We start from the raw sequence: 17468 nt of genomic DNA, 5'->3' as shown, positions 1-17468 counted from the left end.
GACCCCAAAAGAAGGGAAAACCCCCAAACACCCCCAGTTTCCCGCCCGCTCCACTTGTCTTAACGAACCTGTCCCTGTTAATTACATCACGTTGGTGGGCTCATAGTGACTGCTAATTGCTTTGTTTCCTCTGGGCCGTAACGATGAAATCCATCTCTGCGGTGCTAATGTGTATGGGCTGAAAATGTCCCAAAATGATGGGAATTTCTGTGGGATTTCTCCCCGGTTCAGAGGTATATGGAGTTCCCCATATATAGGGTGCCCCTATAGGAGGATGCGTCATGTCATTATGGGATGGCATTGGGATGGGATTGGGATTTGGGTAGGGAATGGAACTGGGATGGGAAAAGATTTGGAATGGGGATGGGATTGGGATGGGCATTGAACTGAGATGGGAAATGAGATTTAGGATGGGGAATGGGATGGAAATGGGATGAGGAATTGGGGAATGGAACTGGGATGAGGGATTGGGGAGAGGGAATGGAATCTACGGACATTCTGTGCTCACCAACACATGTATTTCTCTGCATGAGCTCTGCAGGACCACCAAACCGAGGTTGGAGCAATGTGGGGTTGGGGGGGGACTGCCTGTGTCACACCGATGTCACACATCACGTTGATGAGCAGTGCTGCCTCCATTAATCCATTAATTCCACGTCCTCATTAAGGCCGTGTGAGATCCGTGAAGGCGAACTCGAGAGATCTCCTGTGCTGAGGGGAGAAATACCGCCGGTCTGGGCCGGAAGCGAGATGAATCGTTTTGTTTTCCTGTTATAATCAGAATTTTGGGGGGTTGGAAGGAGATGATGATCTTTCAGGTCCCTCCCACCAATCGCTGTAGGATCATGCAGGTTGGGGATCTTTAGGGTCCCTCCAACACAACCATGGAAGATCCCATGGTTCTGTGATGTCAAGATGATGTTCAACTCAACCCTTCAAGGATTCCATAACTTTATGACCTTTAGGGCCTATCCCAACCCAACCACTGTGGGATTTCATGGTTTTATAGTCTCAAAGGCCTCTTCCAACCCAACCATTGTATAATCCTGTGGTTCTGTGATCTTTAAGGTCCCTCCAGCTCAACTGCTGTAGGATCTTATGGTTTTATGATCACTAGGGACTCTCCCAACACAACCGTTGTAGGATCCCATGGTTCTATGATCATTAGGGACTCTACCACCTCAACTGTTGTAGGACCCCTCGGTCCTATGATCTTTAGAGCCTTTTCCAACCCAACCATTCCAGTTTTTGTGCCTCCAAGGAGATGGAGGACCACAACTCAGCCCTTCTCTCTCTTCACATTTCCTTCTCTGCTCTTCACCCCTCAGAAATGAGGACCGGACCTAAAAACATACATTCAAACAAAACATCTGAAAGAACTTCTGTGCTATTTTTTTCCACCCTAAAAACGGTGGAGACACCCAAGCATTTCCTCCAGGATGTTCATAACTGTTTCACTTTCAAACGGACTTAATTAAGGAGACGATTTAACAGAGAGAGCGACAGATGACGGCTTTCCCCTTTTGGCTTAATTACAGGCACGAGTTGGAAGAGTGGCAAAGATTTCCTTTCACGCAATGGATGCCCCGGAGATATTTCCTTTGCTCCTTTATCATCAGAGCTGGGATCATCTCGTATTTTTAGCCTAATTGCTGCAGCTTAATCTGGATAATAGTTGGTAATAGCAGTTTATGCAAAGCGGCGAGCGTAGAAACTACGGAGAGGAGAAAAATCAGAAAGAAAAATGGCGTAAAAAGGTGAAATTAAGCAGAAAACTCACAAATAATCATCAGAAGGGGATGGAGAGTGCTCTGGGATGAGAAATCTGTGGTGTTCCCATGGGAATGGGAATACCTCAAAGAAAGGAAATGATTTCGCTTTCGGGAAAGAAAGGAAAATTATTCCCCTTATTTGGGATGAGGGAAAACTCTTAATTTTGATGTTAATGAGGGAATGATATTTGTGCCATCAGGGGGAAAACGTCCCCATATCTGTTGGAAATGAGTAAAGGAAACGGAAGTTTTGGGGCATTTTGTGACATAAATGAGAAAAAGTCCCAAATACGTTGGTAACGCAGAAGAGAGATTGATTGAGGAATGAAGTGTTGGGTTTTTGGGAATGACTCTTTGGGTTCTTGGAGAACAAAGCATTGGATTTAGGGAAACATTGGGTTCAAAAGAACAAAATGTTTTTGGTATTTTTGAGGGGGGGGAAACGATCCCTTGGGTTTTGGGGAATGAAGGGTTTTGGGGAAGAATCCATTGAATTTAGAATTATCCGCTGCTTTGGGGGAATGAACCTTTGGGTTCTGTGGAATGATGCACTGAGTTTTTGGGGAACAAAACTCTGAGTTTTGAAGAATGATTCATTGGGTTCAGAATTATCTATGGTTTTTTGGGGGGCACAAATCACTGTTTTTTGGGGGAAAGATCCATTGAGTTCTGGGGAACGAAACGTTGGGATCTGGAGGAACAAGGTATTGGGTTTTCAGGGGCTGCCCCCATTTTTGGCTCTTTTTGCCCCCCAAACCGAGGAAGCAAAGAGGCATCACTGCTGAACAATTCCTTTTTTGCCTTAAAATGAGAAGGAAACTCTCAAGCCATCCCTGTCCTTAATCCCAATTAATCAACGTGCGCTGACGAGCCCTAAGGTGCCGGATCCCCTCCCCCAATTAGGGGTTGGGGCCATGCTAATGAAGTCGGACAGTGCCACTTTTCACACTCCCTTGTCAAATTAATGACAAACCCTATTCCTGATGACCCCCTCCTGGCCCCTCCTCATCCCCCAGATCCTTTCTGGGGACAGCTGTGCTGTGTCACTGTGGGAGAGAACAGCTTTGGCAGCAGTGGGCAGAGCTGCTCGTTTTCATGCTCAGGTTAACGAAGTGCTGCCACCACTGGGGGGGAGCGGGGGGGATAAGGGGAATTCCTGATGAGGGGTTTGAGGGGGGACAAATTTGGGACCAAAAAGGGGCGGTTTGGGTTATTTGGGGTTTTGTTTTCGAAATGATTTGTTATTTACCTTTATGATGGCGTTTTGTATTTTTAAATTATTTTATGAATTCCACAGATTACGATTAAAATGTTTTGGTGGCCGTATGGGGCCCTTGGCTGCTCTATAAGGCCTCTGAGTGCCCTACAGGACCCTTGGAGTCTCTATAGGGTTTCTTGAGTGCTCCACAGGGCCCCCCCTGGAGGCTCTATAGGTCCCTTGGGTGCTCCAGACGGCCCCTGAGCGGTCTCTAAGGTCCTTGAGTGCTCTATAGGACCCTTGGGGACTCTATAGGGTCTTTGAGTGCCCTATGAGGCCCTAAAGTTCTCTGTGGGGACCCTGAGTGTTCTATTTGGGCTTTGGGTGCCATATAGGGCCCTTGGATAGTCCGTGGGGCCCCTGGGAGGTCCTTATGGCCCTTATAGGGCCTCTGAAACCTGTACTGGACCCATGGTTGCTCTAAAGGGCCGCTGGGTGCCCTATGGGTTGCTCTGTGGGGTAGGGAAGTGCAAAGAAAGCAAAATGCACCCCCGCCACTCCTGCGATGCTTGTTGCCACAGCAACAGCATCTCCCTTCCCACCCTGTTGTCATGGCAACAGGGAACCCCCCCCCTTCCCCTTTATGACTCGAAAAAATGAGGATAAATCAAAGACATTCAGCAAAGTTTGGGTTGGCAACGCCAAAAGAAAACACCAAATAATGGCGGTGCAGTGGGAGCAGTGGAGGAGGAGCCAAAAATTTGCATTTCCCCTCCCCCAGAATTTACTATTAAGCATCTTATCTTAAACCTCTGGGGGCCAGGTGGGAATGACTTGCACCTGGACACTAATTAATTGCAGGTAAATTAATTCCAACAAGAAAAGGAATGATGGAAGGAGAGAGATCCCCAAAAGAAGGGAAAAAATGGATTTGTAAAGGAAAATAACCCAAATTCTCCATTTCCCCCCCATTTTGCAAACAGCAAAGTGAACCTGGCTCTGGCGGCAGTTAATTTTGCCCAATTAGAACAATTCTAATTAAAACCCCAATGCATTTTGTTCTCACAGTAGATCGTTACCCAACCATCATCATGACATCATTCAATGTTGAGGATTCTTGCGGCTGTGGCGCTAAAAAATAGCAGTAAATGAGCTTAATTAGGGCACACACCCTGCCCCCCCCGTGCCACGCTAATGACCCATGGTGGTGGCTGATAACAACCAGTTAAGAGGTTTGGGGTCATCTGAAGAAGAGGTTGGAGTTTTGGGGTCAACTGTGGCTGATCATTGGGTTTTTTGGGTCATCCAGTGACAAGATTTTGGTTTCTGGGTCATCTGTTGATGATTTGGGGATTTTTTGCATAATTCATTGTCAATATTGGGGATTTCTTGGGTCATCCAATGGAAATAGTGGAGTTTTGGGGGTCACTCATTCCTAATATTGGAGATTTGGGGTTACCTGTAGACAATGTTGGAGTTTTGGGGTCAACTATGGCTGATTTTGGGGTTTTCTGGGTCATCCAATGACAATATTGGGGTTCCGTGGTCACCCTTACGTGATTTGGGATTTTCTGGTCACCTGATGGGTCACCCAATGACAATTTTGGGTCACAGTTGGCGATATCGATGTTTTGGGGTTGACCACTGCCAACGTTGCATATTTGAAGTCAACTTTCAATGATTTGGGGTCTTTTTGGGGGCCCCTCCTTAGGCTATACTGTATTTTTTTGGGTCCCCCCTTGGTGACATTGCAGTATGGGGGACAACAGGTCTTGATTTTGGGGTCTTTTGGGCTTTTTAATGAATTCTCTATCTCCCGCAGCGGTGGTAGAACAGTAACCCAATGTGCTGCGCTCTTGCTCCAAAATCCCGTTTATTTCCACCTTTCCCCCTCAAAATCCCACAAAGAAACCCCATTCCCTCCCCACATGACGTACGGGGTATCCCAAATCCCTTTGGGATTTCTCCCGTTAGAGGTGCTGCCGCCGGTGCCGGAGGATCTCGGTGGGGGTGAAGGAGAAATCCTGCTGGCACACATCGCAGTGGTACAGCCGATGGAGGGCCGAGGTCTGGGGGCAGCTCTGGGGCTCCTCTTCTGGGGGATCTGCAAGGAAAGAGGGGGATCATACCCTCCTACCTCCAGCCCATGCCCGTTTCCCCCATCATCAATCCCCAAATCCCCTTTTCTTCTCCCATAACCAACACCAAAACCCTTTCTTCCCCATCACCAGCCCCCAAAACCCTTTTTCCCAAGACCAACTCCCCAAACGCATTTTTTCCCCAACCCCAAAACCACTTCCTTCTCCCATCCTCTCAAGACCCTTTTTCCTACAGTGACCCCAAACCCTTTTCTTCTGGATTTACCCCCAAACTCTTTTACTCCATACCCAACCCCAAAACTCTTTTCCTCCACAGAACCAAGGACCCCCGTCCCTACAGTACCCAGGACATTGTCCCAGCAGGACCTAGGACCCCCATTCCTACAGAACCCAGGACCACCATCCTCATAGAACACAGGACATTGTTCCCACAGGACCTAGGACCTCTGTCCCACCAGAACCCAGCACCCCTGCCCCCAAAACTCAACACCCCTGCCCCCTAGATCCCAGGACCCCCATCCCTATAGAACCCATGACATTGTCCCCATGGACCCCCCACATCCCCACCCCAAGGACCCACCCTCTGGTGGCCGACACTCGTTCTCGTGGCAGATACGCTCCATGGGGGTGAAGGGCGCGTGGATCCCACAGTGGGGACACGTCCAGAAGCTTCGGAGACAATCGCTGTAGAGGTCCGCATCTGTCTGCGGGGGACACGGGGACACGAGGAGGTGACGGGTGACAACGGGACCGGGACGGCGCGAGGGACGTGCCACTCACCGCCAAGCAGTTGTAGGTGAGGAATTCAGTCACACAGTGACCACCCTTCGTTTCGTGGGGTTTCATCTCCATCCCCTGGAAGAGCCCCGGGAGCTGTGGCAACGCTGTCACCGTTTGGGGACCGACGTAGAGCGAGCGCTGCTGCAGAGCCGTCAGCTGGCGAAGGCGGTACGGCACCTGGCGGGGGGGAAACGTGGGGTGGGGTCACCCCAAGTCCTCCTCCAACCCAACGTCACGCTCCACGGATGGGATCTGTCTCCAAGGGGGAACATTCCCCACACTGGGATCCATCCTCATTGAAGACTGATGGGATCTCCCGAATTTAATCTCCAGGGAAGGGTTCTGCAGACCCAGTGTCACCTCACTGGCTCTACACTGGGCTTCCAGTGAGCTCTTATCTTCCCTGTACTGGTTTCCAGCCTACAGGACACCTCCCAGTATGGCTGTGTCCCTCTTGTAATGGGATTCTGTCCTGTTTGTCCAAGTTCTGTTGGACAGCACCAACACATCCCTGATTTTGTGTCATTAAAACACTATATCTGCCCCAATTTTGTGCCTTTGAAAGACCAAAACATCCCCATTTTCATGCCATGAAACCACCCAAAACAACATGACCCAACAAAGCAAACCCCACAAAACCCAAAAAACCCCAATAAAACTCCAACAATATTCACCAAAACCCCACAAACCCAACCAAACCCCAATAAAACCCCAACCAAAATCCCAATAAACACCCCAAAAACCCAACCAATCTCCAATCCAACCCAACAAAACCCAACTAAACCCCACAAAATCCAACAATCCTCAGCCAAATCCATCAAAACCTCAACCCAACCCCACCCCAACTCAATAAAACCCCCCCAAACCCAACCAAATCCCAATAAATGCCCCCAAAACCCAAGCAACCCCCAACTCAACTCAACGCAACCCCACTGAACTCATCAATCCCCACTAAAACCCAACCAAATCCCCAACCAAACCCCACCAACCCCTGACCTAATCCCACAGACCCACCAAAACCCCACCAAACCCTGACCAATCACCAACCCAACTCAACCCCACTGACCTCATCAAACCCCACTAAAACCCAACCAAAATCCCTAACCAAACCCACCAAAAACCCAACCAACCCCAACTCAACCCCACAGAATTCAACCAACCCCTAACCCCAACCCCCCAAACCCACCTCCTCGTGCAGGAATTCCAGCAGTCCCCGTCTTAGCGTGGCCACGTCCCGTTCCCCGGGCTCTGCCCCATCGCTGCCCCCCAAGCACTGATCCAGGAGGCGCTCCCAGGCGGTGCGGAGCCGCAGAGTGGTCCCCAGGAGCCGCAGTGCTGAGTCGGGGTCTGGGAGGAGCAGCTCCAACCATTGGTCCGCCACCAGCAGCGTGCAGTCCGCGTTGGTGTCCAGAGAGCGGGAGAAGAGCAGGAGGGTCTGGGGGTAGGGGGGAAGGGAGAGGGGTTATGGGGGGAAGAGGGGTTGGGAGGGGAAAGGGGGAGGGGAATGGGGTGTGGAATGGAGGGGAAAGGAGAGGAAAAAGGAAGAGGATGGAGGGAGAGGACAGGGTGTGGAAAGGGGAGGGGAAAGGGGAAAGGGACAGAGGGGAAGAGGACAAAGAGAGAGGGGAAAGGGGAGAGGAAGGGGATAGAGAGGAAAAAGAAGGAGAAGAGGAAGGAGGAGAGGAAGGGGATAGAGAGGAAAAAGAAGGAGAAGAGGAAGGAGGAGAGGAAGGGGAAGAAGGAGGTGCAGAGGAAAAGGAAAGGCAAAAGGGATGGAGAGGAAGAGATGATGGAGAAAGGGAAGAGAATGGAGAAGAGGGGGATGGAGAAAAAGAGGGAGGAGAAGAAGGATAAGGGGACGGAGAAGAAGAGAAAGGGGATGGAGAGGAAGAGGAGGGCGGTGCAGCATATGGGGAGCCCACCTGCAGCGCGGGGACGCGGATGCAGTTGACCAGATAGGGCTTGGTGGTCTCCAGCAGCGAGACGAAGGCGAGGAGCTGGTGGCGACAGTTCAGCCCATCCTCTGAGGGGAGGGGACACGGGGACATCTCAGCCAGGTTCAGTCCCTCCCTGTGCCCAGTGGCCCCAAAAACCCAATAGTGCCTTCAGATGACCCCCCAAAAATAAAGGTGTTGCCCAAGGGGTGACCAAAAGCTCCCCAAAATTGGCAATGCAGGACCCAGTCTTCAATATCACCAATGGGCGAATCAAATATTGCCAGTGGTGACCCCCCAAAATACCCCCACAAAATCATCAACAGTTGACCCCCAAACTCCCACAATATCACCAATGGATGACCCAATCCCCCTGGAATTGCCAATCAGTGGCCCCCAAAAAACAAAATAATCATTGGGTGATGCAAAAAAAACTCCAAGTATCCACAATAGATGACGCCAAAACCCACAAAACTGTCAACAGGTGACCCAAAATACCCAAAAATTGCCCACAAGGGGCCCAGAAAACCCCAAAATCATCAATGAGTGACCCCCCAAAAACCCAAACATCGCCAATGAATGGCTGAAAGAACCCCTGAAATCATCAAAGGGGGCCCAAAAAAACCAAGTATCACCAATGGGTGATCCAAAATACCCAAATATTGCCCATGAGGGGTCCAGAAAACCCCAAAAGTGACCCAAGAAAACCCAAGTGTCATCAATGAACAGCCTAAAAAGCCCAAATCATCAATGGGCTCTCAAAAAAACCCACAAACCCAAGTATCCGCCAATGGTTGACCCCAAAACACCTAACACGAATGGCCTGGAAACCCCCAAATCATCAACGGGTGACCCATAAATCTCGAGCATCAGCCCCAAACCCCCACGTTTTGCTCACCCACCTTTGGTCCCATCGTGCTCTGTCCGCTCCCGCACGTGCAACAGCTCAGGGCTGGTGGCGAAGACGCAGGTGGGATGAAGCACGACGCCCTGCTTGCTCTTGGTGTGAAAAATCTGCAGAAAAGAGCCAAATCAGCCCCCCCCCAAAAAAATAACTCCCCTTCGTTTTAAGAGGACGAAGAGGAGAAATGAAATCCTCCCCTCCCACCCCAAAAGGCAGCGATCGTTGGGGGCACCTGATCGGAGTCCTTGCGGCTGTCGTTGAGGGGGTCGGGGACGGCGAGCTGTGGGTACAGCCCCCGACACAGCACCAGTTTGAGCAGGGAGAGGTGGGATGTGCTCAGGATGGAGCTGGAGACCGCCTGCAGCTCCGCCACGTCGTGACGCAGCTGGAACTGAACGTCCTGGAGGGATCGAACCCAAAAAATAAACGAAGCCCAGAGGTCAGGATTGAGCCCCAGAAGCATAGATCCTACAGAAGGGATTCAGCTCCCCCCCCAAAAAACCCCAAATCTTGAGGTGAGATTTGGTCCTAAAAATACAAATCCGACAGAAGAAATTCAGACTCAAATCTTGAGCTGGGATTGAGCCCCAAAACCCAAATTTCGAGGTGGGATTTGGTCCCAAAAATACAAATCCTACAGAAGAGATTTGGCCCAAAATACACCGAATCTCGAAGTGAAATTTAATCCCAAAACCCAAATCTTGAGGTAGGATTTGGTCCCCAAAATACAAATACTGAGGTGGGATTGAGCCCCAAAAGTACTAATCCTAAAGAAGGGATTGAGCCCAAAAATCCCAAATCTTGAGGTGGGATTGAGCCTCAAAATCCTGAGGTGGGATTTGGTCCCAAAACCACAAATCCTACACGAAGGATTCAGCCCCAGATCTTGAGGTGGGATTGAATCCCAAACCCACAACTCCAGATTTAGGATTTCACCCCAAAAAAATCCAACTCCAGATTCAGGATTTCACCCCAAAACACCGTCTCCAAATCACCACTTCTCCCCAACCCACTCTCCAAACCCAAAAAGCCAGGATTTCTCCCCAGCCCCTCCTCAAGTCCTCACCTGGAGGTCCACACCGCGCTCCTGGGACCCTCCTCCTTCCTCCTCCTCCTCCTCCTCCCCCCCTGAGGATGCAGCGGTGCCGTGGCGCAGCCGCAGCACTTTGCGGGGTCGCGATGCGGTGCTGCTGTGGGATCGGTAGAGGCGGTGCAGAGCGCGGCGTTCCCGGCGCTGGGTGGGGGTCCGGGGGTCATTGGAGGGGGCTTCCACGAGGTGGTGGTCCCGGAGCAGCTCCTGGAAGGGGGGAGGGTCGAAACTGGGGTGGGTTTGGGGGAGGATGATGGCAAAAATGAGGGGGATTGGGGTGGGATTCAGTGATCTGGGCAATTCTGGAGTGAGATTGGGTGGTTTGGGGCAATTCTGGGCTGGGACTGTTTGGTTTTGGGGGGTACTGGGTGGTTTGGGGCAATTTTGGGGTGAGGCTGGGGTGAGATTGGGTGGGTTTTGGGGGGGGATTGGGCCATTTTGGGCAATTTTGGGGTGAAAGTGGGCGGTTCTGGGGTGAGACTGGGTGGGCTTGGGCAATTTTGGGGTGGGATTGAGTGGTTCTGGGGTGAAAATGGGTGGGTTTGGGATCATTCTGGGGTGAGACTGGGTGGGTTTGGTGAATTGTGGAGCAAGACTGGGTGGTTTTGGAGTGAGATTGGGTGGTTTGGGGAAATTTTGGGGTGAGACTGAGTGGTTTTGGGGTGGGAGTGGGTGGTCTGGGGTGAGACTGGACAGCTTTGGGCAATTCTGGGGTGGGTTTGGGTTGGAGCGATTTTGGGGTGAGATCAGGGTGGTATTGGGGGATTTGGGGTGGGATGAAGGCAAAAGTGAGGTGGGTTTGAGGGTCCCCCAAAGGGACCCACAACCCACCTGGAACTGGCGCCTCAGGTTGGCGGCCTCGTAGAGCCGGTGCTCCTCCAACCCGCGCCGCCGGCACCACTTCCGCGAACTGCCAGCACGCTCCGACTTCACCTGGATGGGGGGGGCACCAAAATGGGGACGGTTGGGTGTTTCCATGACCCAAAATTGGCGTGGGGTCCTTTTGGGGGAGGGTCCTGTTGAGGTGGGGGTCGTTTTGGGGTCGGACAGTTTCAGAGCACCAAAATGAGGACACACAGCTGCTTCCACGACCCAAAATTGAAGGGGCTGGTTCTTTTGGGGGGGGTCCTGCTGAGGTAGGGTCCCTTTGAGGGGGGGGTCCTGTTGGGTGAGGGTCATTTTGGGGTTGGATTCAATTGGAGCGGACGGATTCAGTGCACAAAGACGGTGCCATTCAGACGTTTCCACGTCACCAAACTGCAGTGGTCATAGAGGGTTTTTTTAACCCTCCCCCCCCAAAATGTGCCCTTCCCCCCCCCGTTTCACCTTGACCCACTCATTGAAGGCGTTGAGCAGCGTCAGGGGTCCCCGTGGGGGCTCTCCAGCACTCTCCGTGCCGCGGCGCGCTCGGGGTCCGTGAGGCGGACGAATGGAGACGGAACGCTCAGCATCGCAGCCACCGTCAGCGTCGGGTCGGGCAGATCGAAGAGAGAACCCAGCACCAACATCTTACCTGCGGGGTGAGGGTTAAAACAGGGGGGGAAAGGGGGTGGTCTGGGGGGGGGGGTGGTTTAGGGGGGTTTCTTACCCAGGACCACGTCGACGGGGAGCTGGGCCAGCAGCGCGCCGATGGGCGTCAGCTCTTCGTCGTCGTCCAGAGCGCCCTGAGAGCGCAGGTAGCGCAGCGCCGACTCCAGGCTGGAGGGTGAGGGGGGGTCCAGGAAGGGGAAGGAGCGGGGGTCGCCCAGCCCCATGCTCTTCAGCTTGGGGAGGGGGGGGGGGGGGAAGAGAGAAAGGGGGTGGGGAGGTGAGAAAATGGGGGGAAAATGGGATGACGGATGGGTGGGTGGATGGAGAGGTGGGAGGTGGAAAAATGGAAGGGGGGAAGGGGAAGGAATTGGGGGAGGAAGAAGGTGAAGGGGGGGAGGGAGGGAAGGAGGGAGGGAGGAGGGAAGGGGAAAAGTTGGAAGGAAGGGGAAGGAAGGGGAAGGAAGGGGGAAGGAAGGGGGAAGGAAGGGGAAGGAAGGGGGAAGGAAGGGGGAAGGAAGGGGGAAGGAAGGGGGAAGGAAGGGGGAAGGAAGGGGGAAGGAAGGGGGAAGGAAGGGGAAGGAAGGGGGAAGGAAGGGGGAAGGAAGGGGGAAGGAAGGGGGAAGGAAGGGGGAAGGAAGGGGGAAGGAAGGGGGAAGGAAGGGGGAAGGAAGGGGGAAGGAAGGGGGAAGGAAGGGGAAGGAAGGGGAAGGAAGGGGGAAGGAAGGGGGAAGGAAGGGGGAAGGAAGGGGAAGGAAGGGGGAAGGAAGGGGGAAGGAAGGGGGAAGGAAGGGGAAGGAAGGGGGAAGGAAGGGGGAAGGAAGGGGGAAGGAAGGGGGAAGGAAGGGGGAAGGAAGGGGGGAAGGAAGATCAGGGATGCAGAGATGAAGGCAGTGGGAAGGAAGAGATGGATGATGGAAGGATGAAGGCGGATGGAAAGGAGGACGGATGGGAAGACGGAGGCGGAAGACGGAAGGAAGGGCGACAGAGAGGCGGAACGATGCAATGACCGAATACCCCCAAGGACCACTGAGCTCCGCACCTCCCCCAGACCCCAACCCAACCATCGCCATCGCTGAGAACCCATTACCTGCAGCACCACGGAATCCAGAGCCACGCGCTGGATCTCCGGCACCGGGTACGGCGCGAAGGCCTCGAAGTCGGACTCGGAGTAGAGGCGGAAGCAGATCCCCGCCCCGTCCTCCCGGCGCGGCCTTTGCGCTGCTCGGCGCTGGCGCGGCTGATCCAGAACTCCTGCAGGCGCTGCAGTTTGCACTGGGGTCGTAGCTCATCTCCTTCACCTTACCTGGGGTAGAGGTGGTTGGGGGGAGAGAAAAAGGGGGGAGGGGAAGGGGAGGGGAAGGGGAGGGGAAGGGGAGGGGAAGGGGAGGGGAAGGGGAGGGGAAGGGGAGGGGAAGGGGAGGGGAAGGGGAGGGGAAGGGGAGGGAAGGGGAGGGGAAGGGGAGGGGAAGGGGAGGGGAAGGGGAGGGGAAGGGGAGGGGAAGGGGAGGGGAAGGGGAGGGGAAGGGAGGGGAAGGGGAGGGGAAGGGAGGGGAAGGGGAGGGGAAGGGGAGGGAAGGGGAGGGGAAGGGGAGGGGAAGGGGAGGGGAAGGGGAGGGGAAGGGGAGGGAGGACAGCGCACCGGAGTCCAGCACGAAGCGCACGCCGTCGATGGTGACCGAGGTCTCGGCGATGTTGGTGGCCAGGATGCACTTCCTGACACCGGGAGGGGGAACGTCGAACACCTGGGGAGCACCGGAGTGCCACCGTTACCAGAACTCACTGCTCTCCCCCAAAAACACACTCCTTTTTGCCCCCAAACTCACTCCTCTCCAAAAATATCACTTTTCCCATCAAAATCATCATTCCTTACCCCCCAAATTATCACTTTCCCCCCTAAATCTACCCCCTTCCTCACCAAATCTCCCTCCTTTCCCCAAAATCTCCCCCTTTCCCCCCAAACCATCACTCATTTCCCCCAAATCTCCCTCCTATCCCCCCAAACTTTCACTTTTTCCCCCAGAACCCTCACTTTTCCCCCAAATCTCCCCCTTTAGCCCCAAAATTTCACTTTTCCCCCCCAAAACCCTCATTTCCCCCAAATCTCCCCCTTTTCCCCAAACTTTCACTTTTTCCCCCAGAACCCTCACTTTTCCCCAAATCTCCCCCCTTTTCCCCCCCAAAACCCTCATTTCCCCCCAAACTTTCACTTTGTCCCCAAAACCCTCACTTTTCCCCCAAATCTCCCCCCTTTACCCCCAAACTTTCACTTTTCCCCAGAACCCTCACTTTTCCCCCAAATCTCCCCCTTTTCCCCCCAAAACCCTCATTTCCCCCCAAACTTTCACTTTGTCCCCCAAAACCCTCACTTTTCCCCCAAATCTCCCCCCTTTACCCCCAAACTTTCACTTTTCCCCCAGAACCCTCACTTTTCCCCCAAATCTCCCCCCTTTTCCCCCCCAAAACCCTCATTTCCCCCCAAACTTTCACTTTGTCCCCCAAACCCTCACTTTTCCCCCAAATCTCCCCCTTTAGCCCCAAAATTTCACTTTTTCCCCCAGAACCATCACTTTTCCCCCAAATCTCCCCCTTTTCCCCCTAAAACCCTCATTTCCCCCCAAACTTTCACTTTTCCCCCAAAACCCTCACTTTTCCCCCCAAATCTCCCCCCTTTACCCCCAAACTTTCACTTTTTCCCCCAGAACCCTCACTTTTCCCCCAATCTCCCCCCTTTTCCCCCCAAAACCCTCATTTCCCCCCAAACTTTCACTTTGTCCCCCCAAACCCTCACTTTTCCCCCCAAATCTCCCCCCTTTACCCCCAAACTTTCACTTTTTCCCCCAAAACCCTCACTTTTCCCCCCAAATCTCCCCCCTTTACCCCCTGCTCCTTCCCCACCTTATCCTGCTCCGCGAGGGCAGAGCGCTGTGCAGGGGCAGCAGCACCCACCGCCCCGAGCGTTCGGCGTAGCCCTGGGCCGCGTCCATCACGGTGCTGATCTCCTGCACTCCACTCAGGAACACCAACAGATCCCCACGCTCCTCGGCCGGGAAGCGATGGTCGATGGACTCCAGCGCCCGAACGTAGGGGCGGGGGTCCAAGCGCTCGGATCGGCCCAGGGTCCCCCTCCGCTTCTTCTTTGGAATGGCGTGTAGATGACCTGAGGTGGGAAAGGGGAGAAAGGGGGGTGGGAGGGATGGGGGCAGCCCAGAACCATGGAACTGAATTGGAGATTCAGCCCCGGAACGTCTAAATCCTGAAGGTGGGATGCAGCCCAAAATTCCAGTTCTAAAGGTGGGATCCAGACCCCAAAACCTCAATTCTGATGATGAGATTCAGCCCCAAAATCTTGATTCCAGATTTGGGATCGGGGCCAAAGATCCAATTCCAGATTGGGATTGAACCTCAGAGAACTCAATTCCACAATCAGGACTGAGCCCCAAAGACCCAACTCCAGAATGAGGACTGAGCCCCAAAGAACCCAATTCCACATTTGGGACTGAACCCCAAAGACCCAATTCCACATTTGGGACTGAACCCCAAAGACCTAATTCCACATTTGGGACTGAACCCCAAAGACCCAATTCCAGATTCAGTACCGGGCCCCAAAGACCCAACTCCAGAATGAGGACTGAGCCCCAAAGACCCAACTCCAGAATGAGGACTGAGCCCCAAAGAACCCAATTCCACATTTGGGACTGAACCCAAAGACCCAATTCCACATTTGGGACTGAACCCCAAAGACCCGATTCCAGATTCAGTACCGGGCCCCAAAGACCCAACTCCAGAATGAGGACTGAGCCCCAAAGAACCCAATTCCACATTTGGGACTGAACCCCAAAGACCCAATTCCACATTTGGGACTGAACCCCAAAGACCCGATTCCAGATTCAGTACCGGGCCCCAAAGACCCAACTCCAGAATGAGGACTGAGCCCCAAAGAACCCAATTCCACATTCGGCACCGAGCCCCACAAATCCCACCTCCAGATTTGGGACCAAACCCCAACAGAACCCCCAAATTCTCACCGAGATGGGGTAACTCCTTCCCGGCACCTGAACCACGGGTGCTCCCCCGAAGTATTCGGCGAAGAGCTCGATGTTGATGGTGGCGGACATGAGCAGCAGGCGCAGGTCGGGCCGGGCCGGCAGCAGCCGCCGGAGGAAGCCCAGCAGAACGTCGGCGTGGAGGTGTCGCTCGTGGACCTCATCCGCGATCAGCACTCGGTACGCGGACAGCGCCGGGTCGCGCTGGGCCTGGCGGAGCAGCAGCCCCTCGGTCAGGAACAGGATTTGGGTGGAGGGGGAGCGCGTGGAGTCGAAGCGGATCTGGTAGGAGACCTGGGGAGGGGGAGAGAGGGGGGGTTACAATGGGGGGAGAGGGAGGATGGGGGAAAGGAGGGTGAGAGTGGGAGATGAGGAGGGAAAATGGGGAGAGGATGGGGGGAAATGATGAGGGGGGAGAGGTGAGGGGGATGGGGAGGGAAAATGGGGGGAGGATGGGGGGAAATTATATGGGGGGAAGGATCAGGGGAGAGGTGAGGGGGATGGGGAGGGAAAATGGGGAGAGGATGGGGGGAAATGATATGGGGGGAAGGATCAGGGGAGAGGTGAGGGGGATGGGGAGGGAAAATGGAGGGAGGATGGGGGAAAATGATGGGGGGGAAGGATCAGGGGAGAGGTGAGGGTGATGGGGAGAGAAAATGGGGAGAGGATGGGGGGAAATGGGGGGAGGAAATAGGGGGAGGATGGGGTGGGGAGATGGGTAGGGGAGATGGGAGGAAATGGGGGGAGGATGGATGGGGGAGGGAGGGTAAGGGAGGGAGATGGGGAATGGGAGGGAGAATAGGGGAAGGATGGGGGGGAAATGTGGGCAGGATGAAGGGAAAGGATGGGGTGGGGAGGTGGATGGGGAGGGAAGATTGGGGGGGAGGATGGGGGGAAATTGGGGGGGAAATAAATGGGGGGAGGGAGGATGGGGGAGAGATGGGAAGGGAAAATGGGAAAATATGGAGGGAGGATGGGGGAAAAATGGGGGGGGGAGGAGGAGGAAGAATAGGGGCGAATCGGGGGGGAAAATGGGAGGAAGGGGAAGGGAATTGAGAGGAATGGGGTAGGATGGGAAGAAATGGGGGGTAGGATGGATGGAGGAAATCGGGGGAGATGGGGGGGGGGGTGTTGAGAAGAGGCGATGGGCGCAGACCCGGTCCCCGTGCTGCCCCAGGCTCTCGTAGGCCACGCGCTTGGCCAGGGCGATGCAGGCGATGCGCCGCGGCTGCGTGCAGGCCAGCCCGCTGTACCCGGCTTCCAACAGGAACTGCGGCACCTGCGTGGACTTCCCACAGCCCGTGTCCCCCCGCCACCACCACCACGCGGTGCCGCTCCACGGCGCTCAGGATGGCATCGCGGAAACGGGCGATGGGCAGAGAAGAGCGGTCGCGTCGGATCTTGGCCAGTTTGGCGAAGCTCCGTTTCTGAGAGAAGTCCAAATAGTGGAGGAGGGCGGAGAAGAGTTGGGAGCGGCGCTCGCGGGGCACTGCGGCATCGCTGCGGGGTCGGGGCTCCAGCAGCGCCAGGTTGATGCGGTGCAGCGCGTGGTACTGCGACGGAGCCCCAGGGATGACGACGGGTCCTTCCTGGCGCTGCTCGGGGTCGGGACCGGAGCGGGTTTTCGGCTCTGGAAGCGTCGCAGTCGCTCGAAGAAGGCCCAGAAGTCGCGGATGTCCTCGGGGTTGGAGCTCAGGAAACCCCCGGGGCCGAAGTACAGCTCCTCCACGCGGCGCCGCGTCCGCGGGCACTGCCAGTCCCACCGGGAGGAACGGGGGGGGGTCCCATCGTCGTCGTCCGAGTGCATGGTGATGTGGGGTGAAGCTTATGGGGCTGAGCTGCGCCACACGGAGCTCAGCTTCGGGTCCAGGACTCGGGCGTGACCCATAGCGCTCAGCCCCACGGCTCCCAGGCCCACAGCTTTCAGCCCCAAGGAGCTCAGACCTGCAAAGGTCCCAGACCTACATGGATCCCAGATTCACATGGGTCACCACCCCAAGGGTCTCAGCCCCACAAAGGTCTCAGCCCCACATGGGGCCCAGCCCCACGTGTTTCAGACCCACATGGCTCCCAGCCCCACACGGGACACGACCCCAAGGGTCCCAGATCCACAAGGCT

The 17468-nt window shown here is 54.7% G+C and overlaps 1 protein-coding gene across 1 annotated transcript; it reads right to left on the bottom strand.

Annotated features, from left to right (window-relative positions):
• Positions 1-4825: 4825 nt before the first annotated feature.
• On the bottom strand, positions 4826-17157 carry DHX34 (DExH-box helicase 34). The gene is given in 23 exon segments (XM_065731163.1): positions 4826-5074; positions 5650-5773; positions 5850-6026; positions 7036-7284; positions 7772-7872; positions 8686-8797; positions 8920-9087; positions 9754-9984; positions 10609-10710; positions 11104-11138; positions 11141-11290; positions 11366-11540; positions 12395-12498; positions 12501-12581; positions 12584-12610; positions 12947-13049; positions 14203-14219; positions 14222-14449; positions 14452-14464; positions 15333-15644; positions 16507-16659; positions 16661-16914; positions 16917-17157. Coding segments are annotated over 23 exon segments (3291 nt in total). The 3' UTR covers positions 4826-4940.
• Between the last annotated feature and the right edge of the window lie 311 nt (positions 17158-17468).

This window comes from Cyrtonyx montezumae, unplaced genomic scaffold (genome assembly GCF_038088225.1).
Source record: "Cyrtonyx montezumae isolate F1298 unplaced genomic scaffold, pur_monq_1.0 scaffold_130, whole genome shotgun sequence".
NCBI classification, from domain to species: Eukaryota; Metazoa; Chordata; class Aves; order Galliformes; family Odontophoridae; genus Cyrtonyx; species Cyrtonyx montezumae.
The sequence above is the reverse complement of the archived record's forward strand: the minus strand, read 5'-3'. Positions and strand labels throughout refer to the sequence as shown.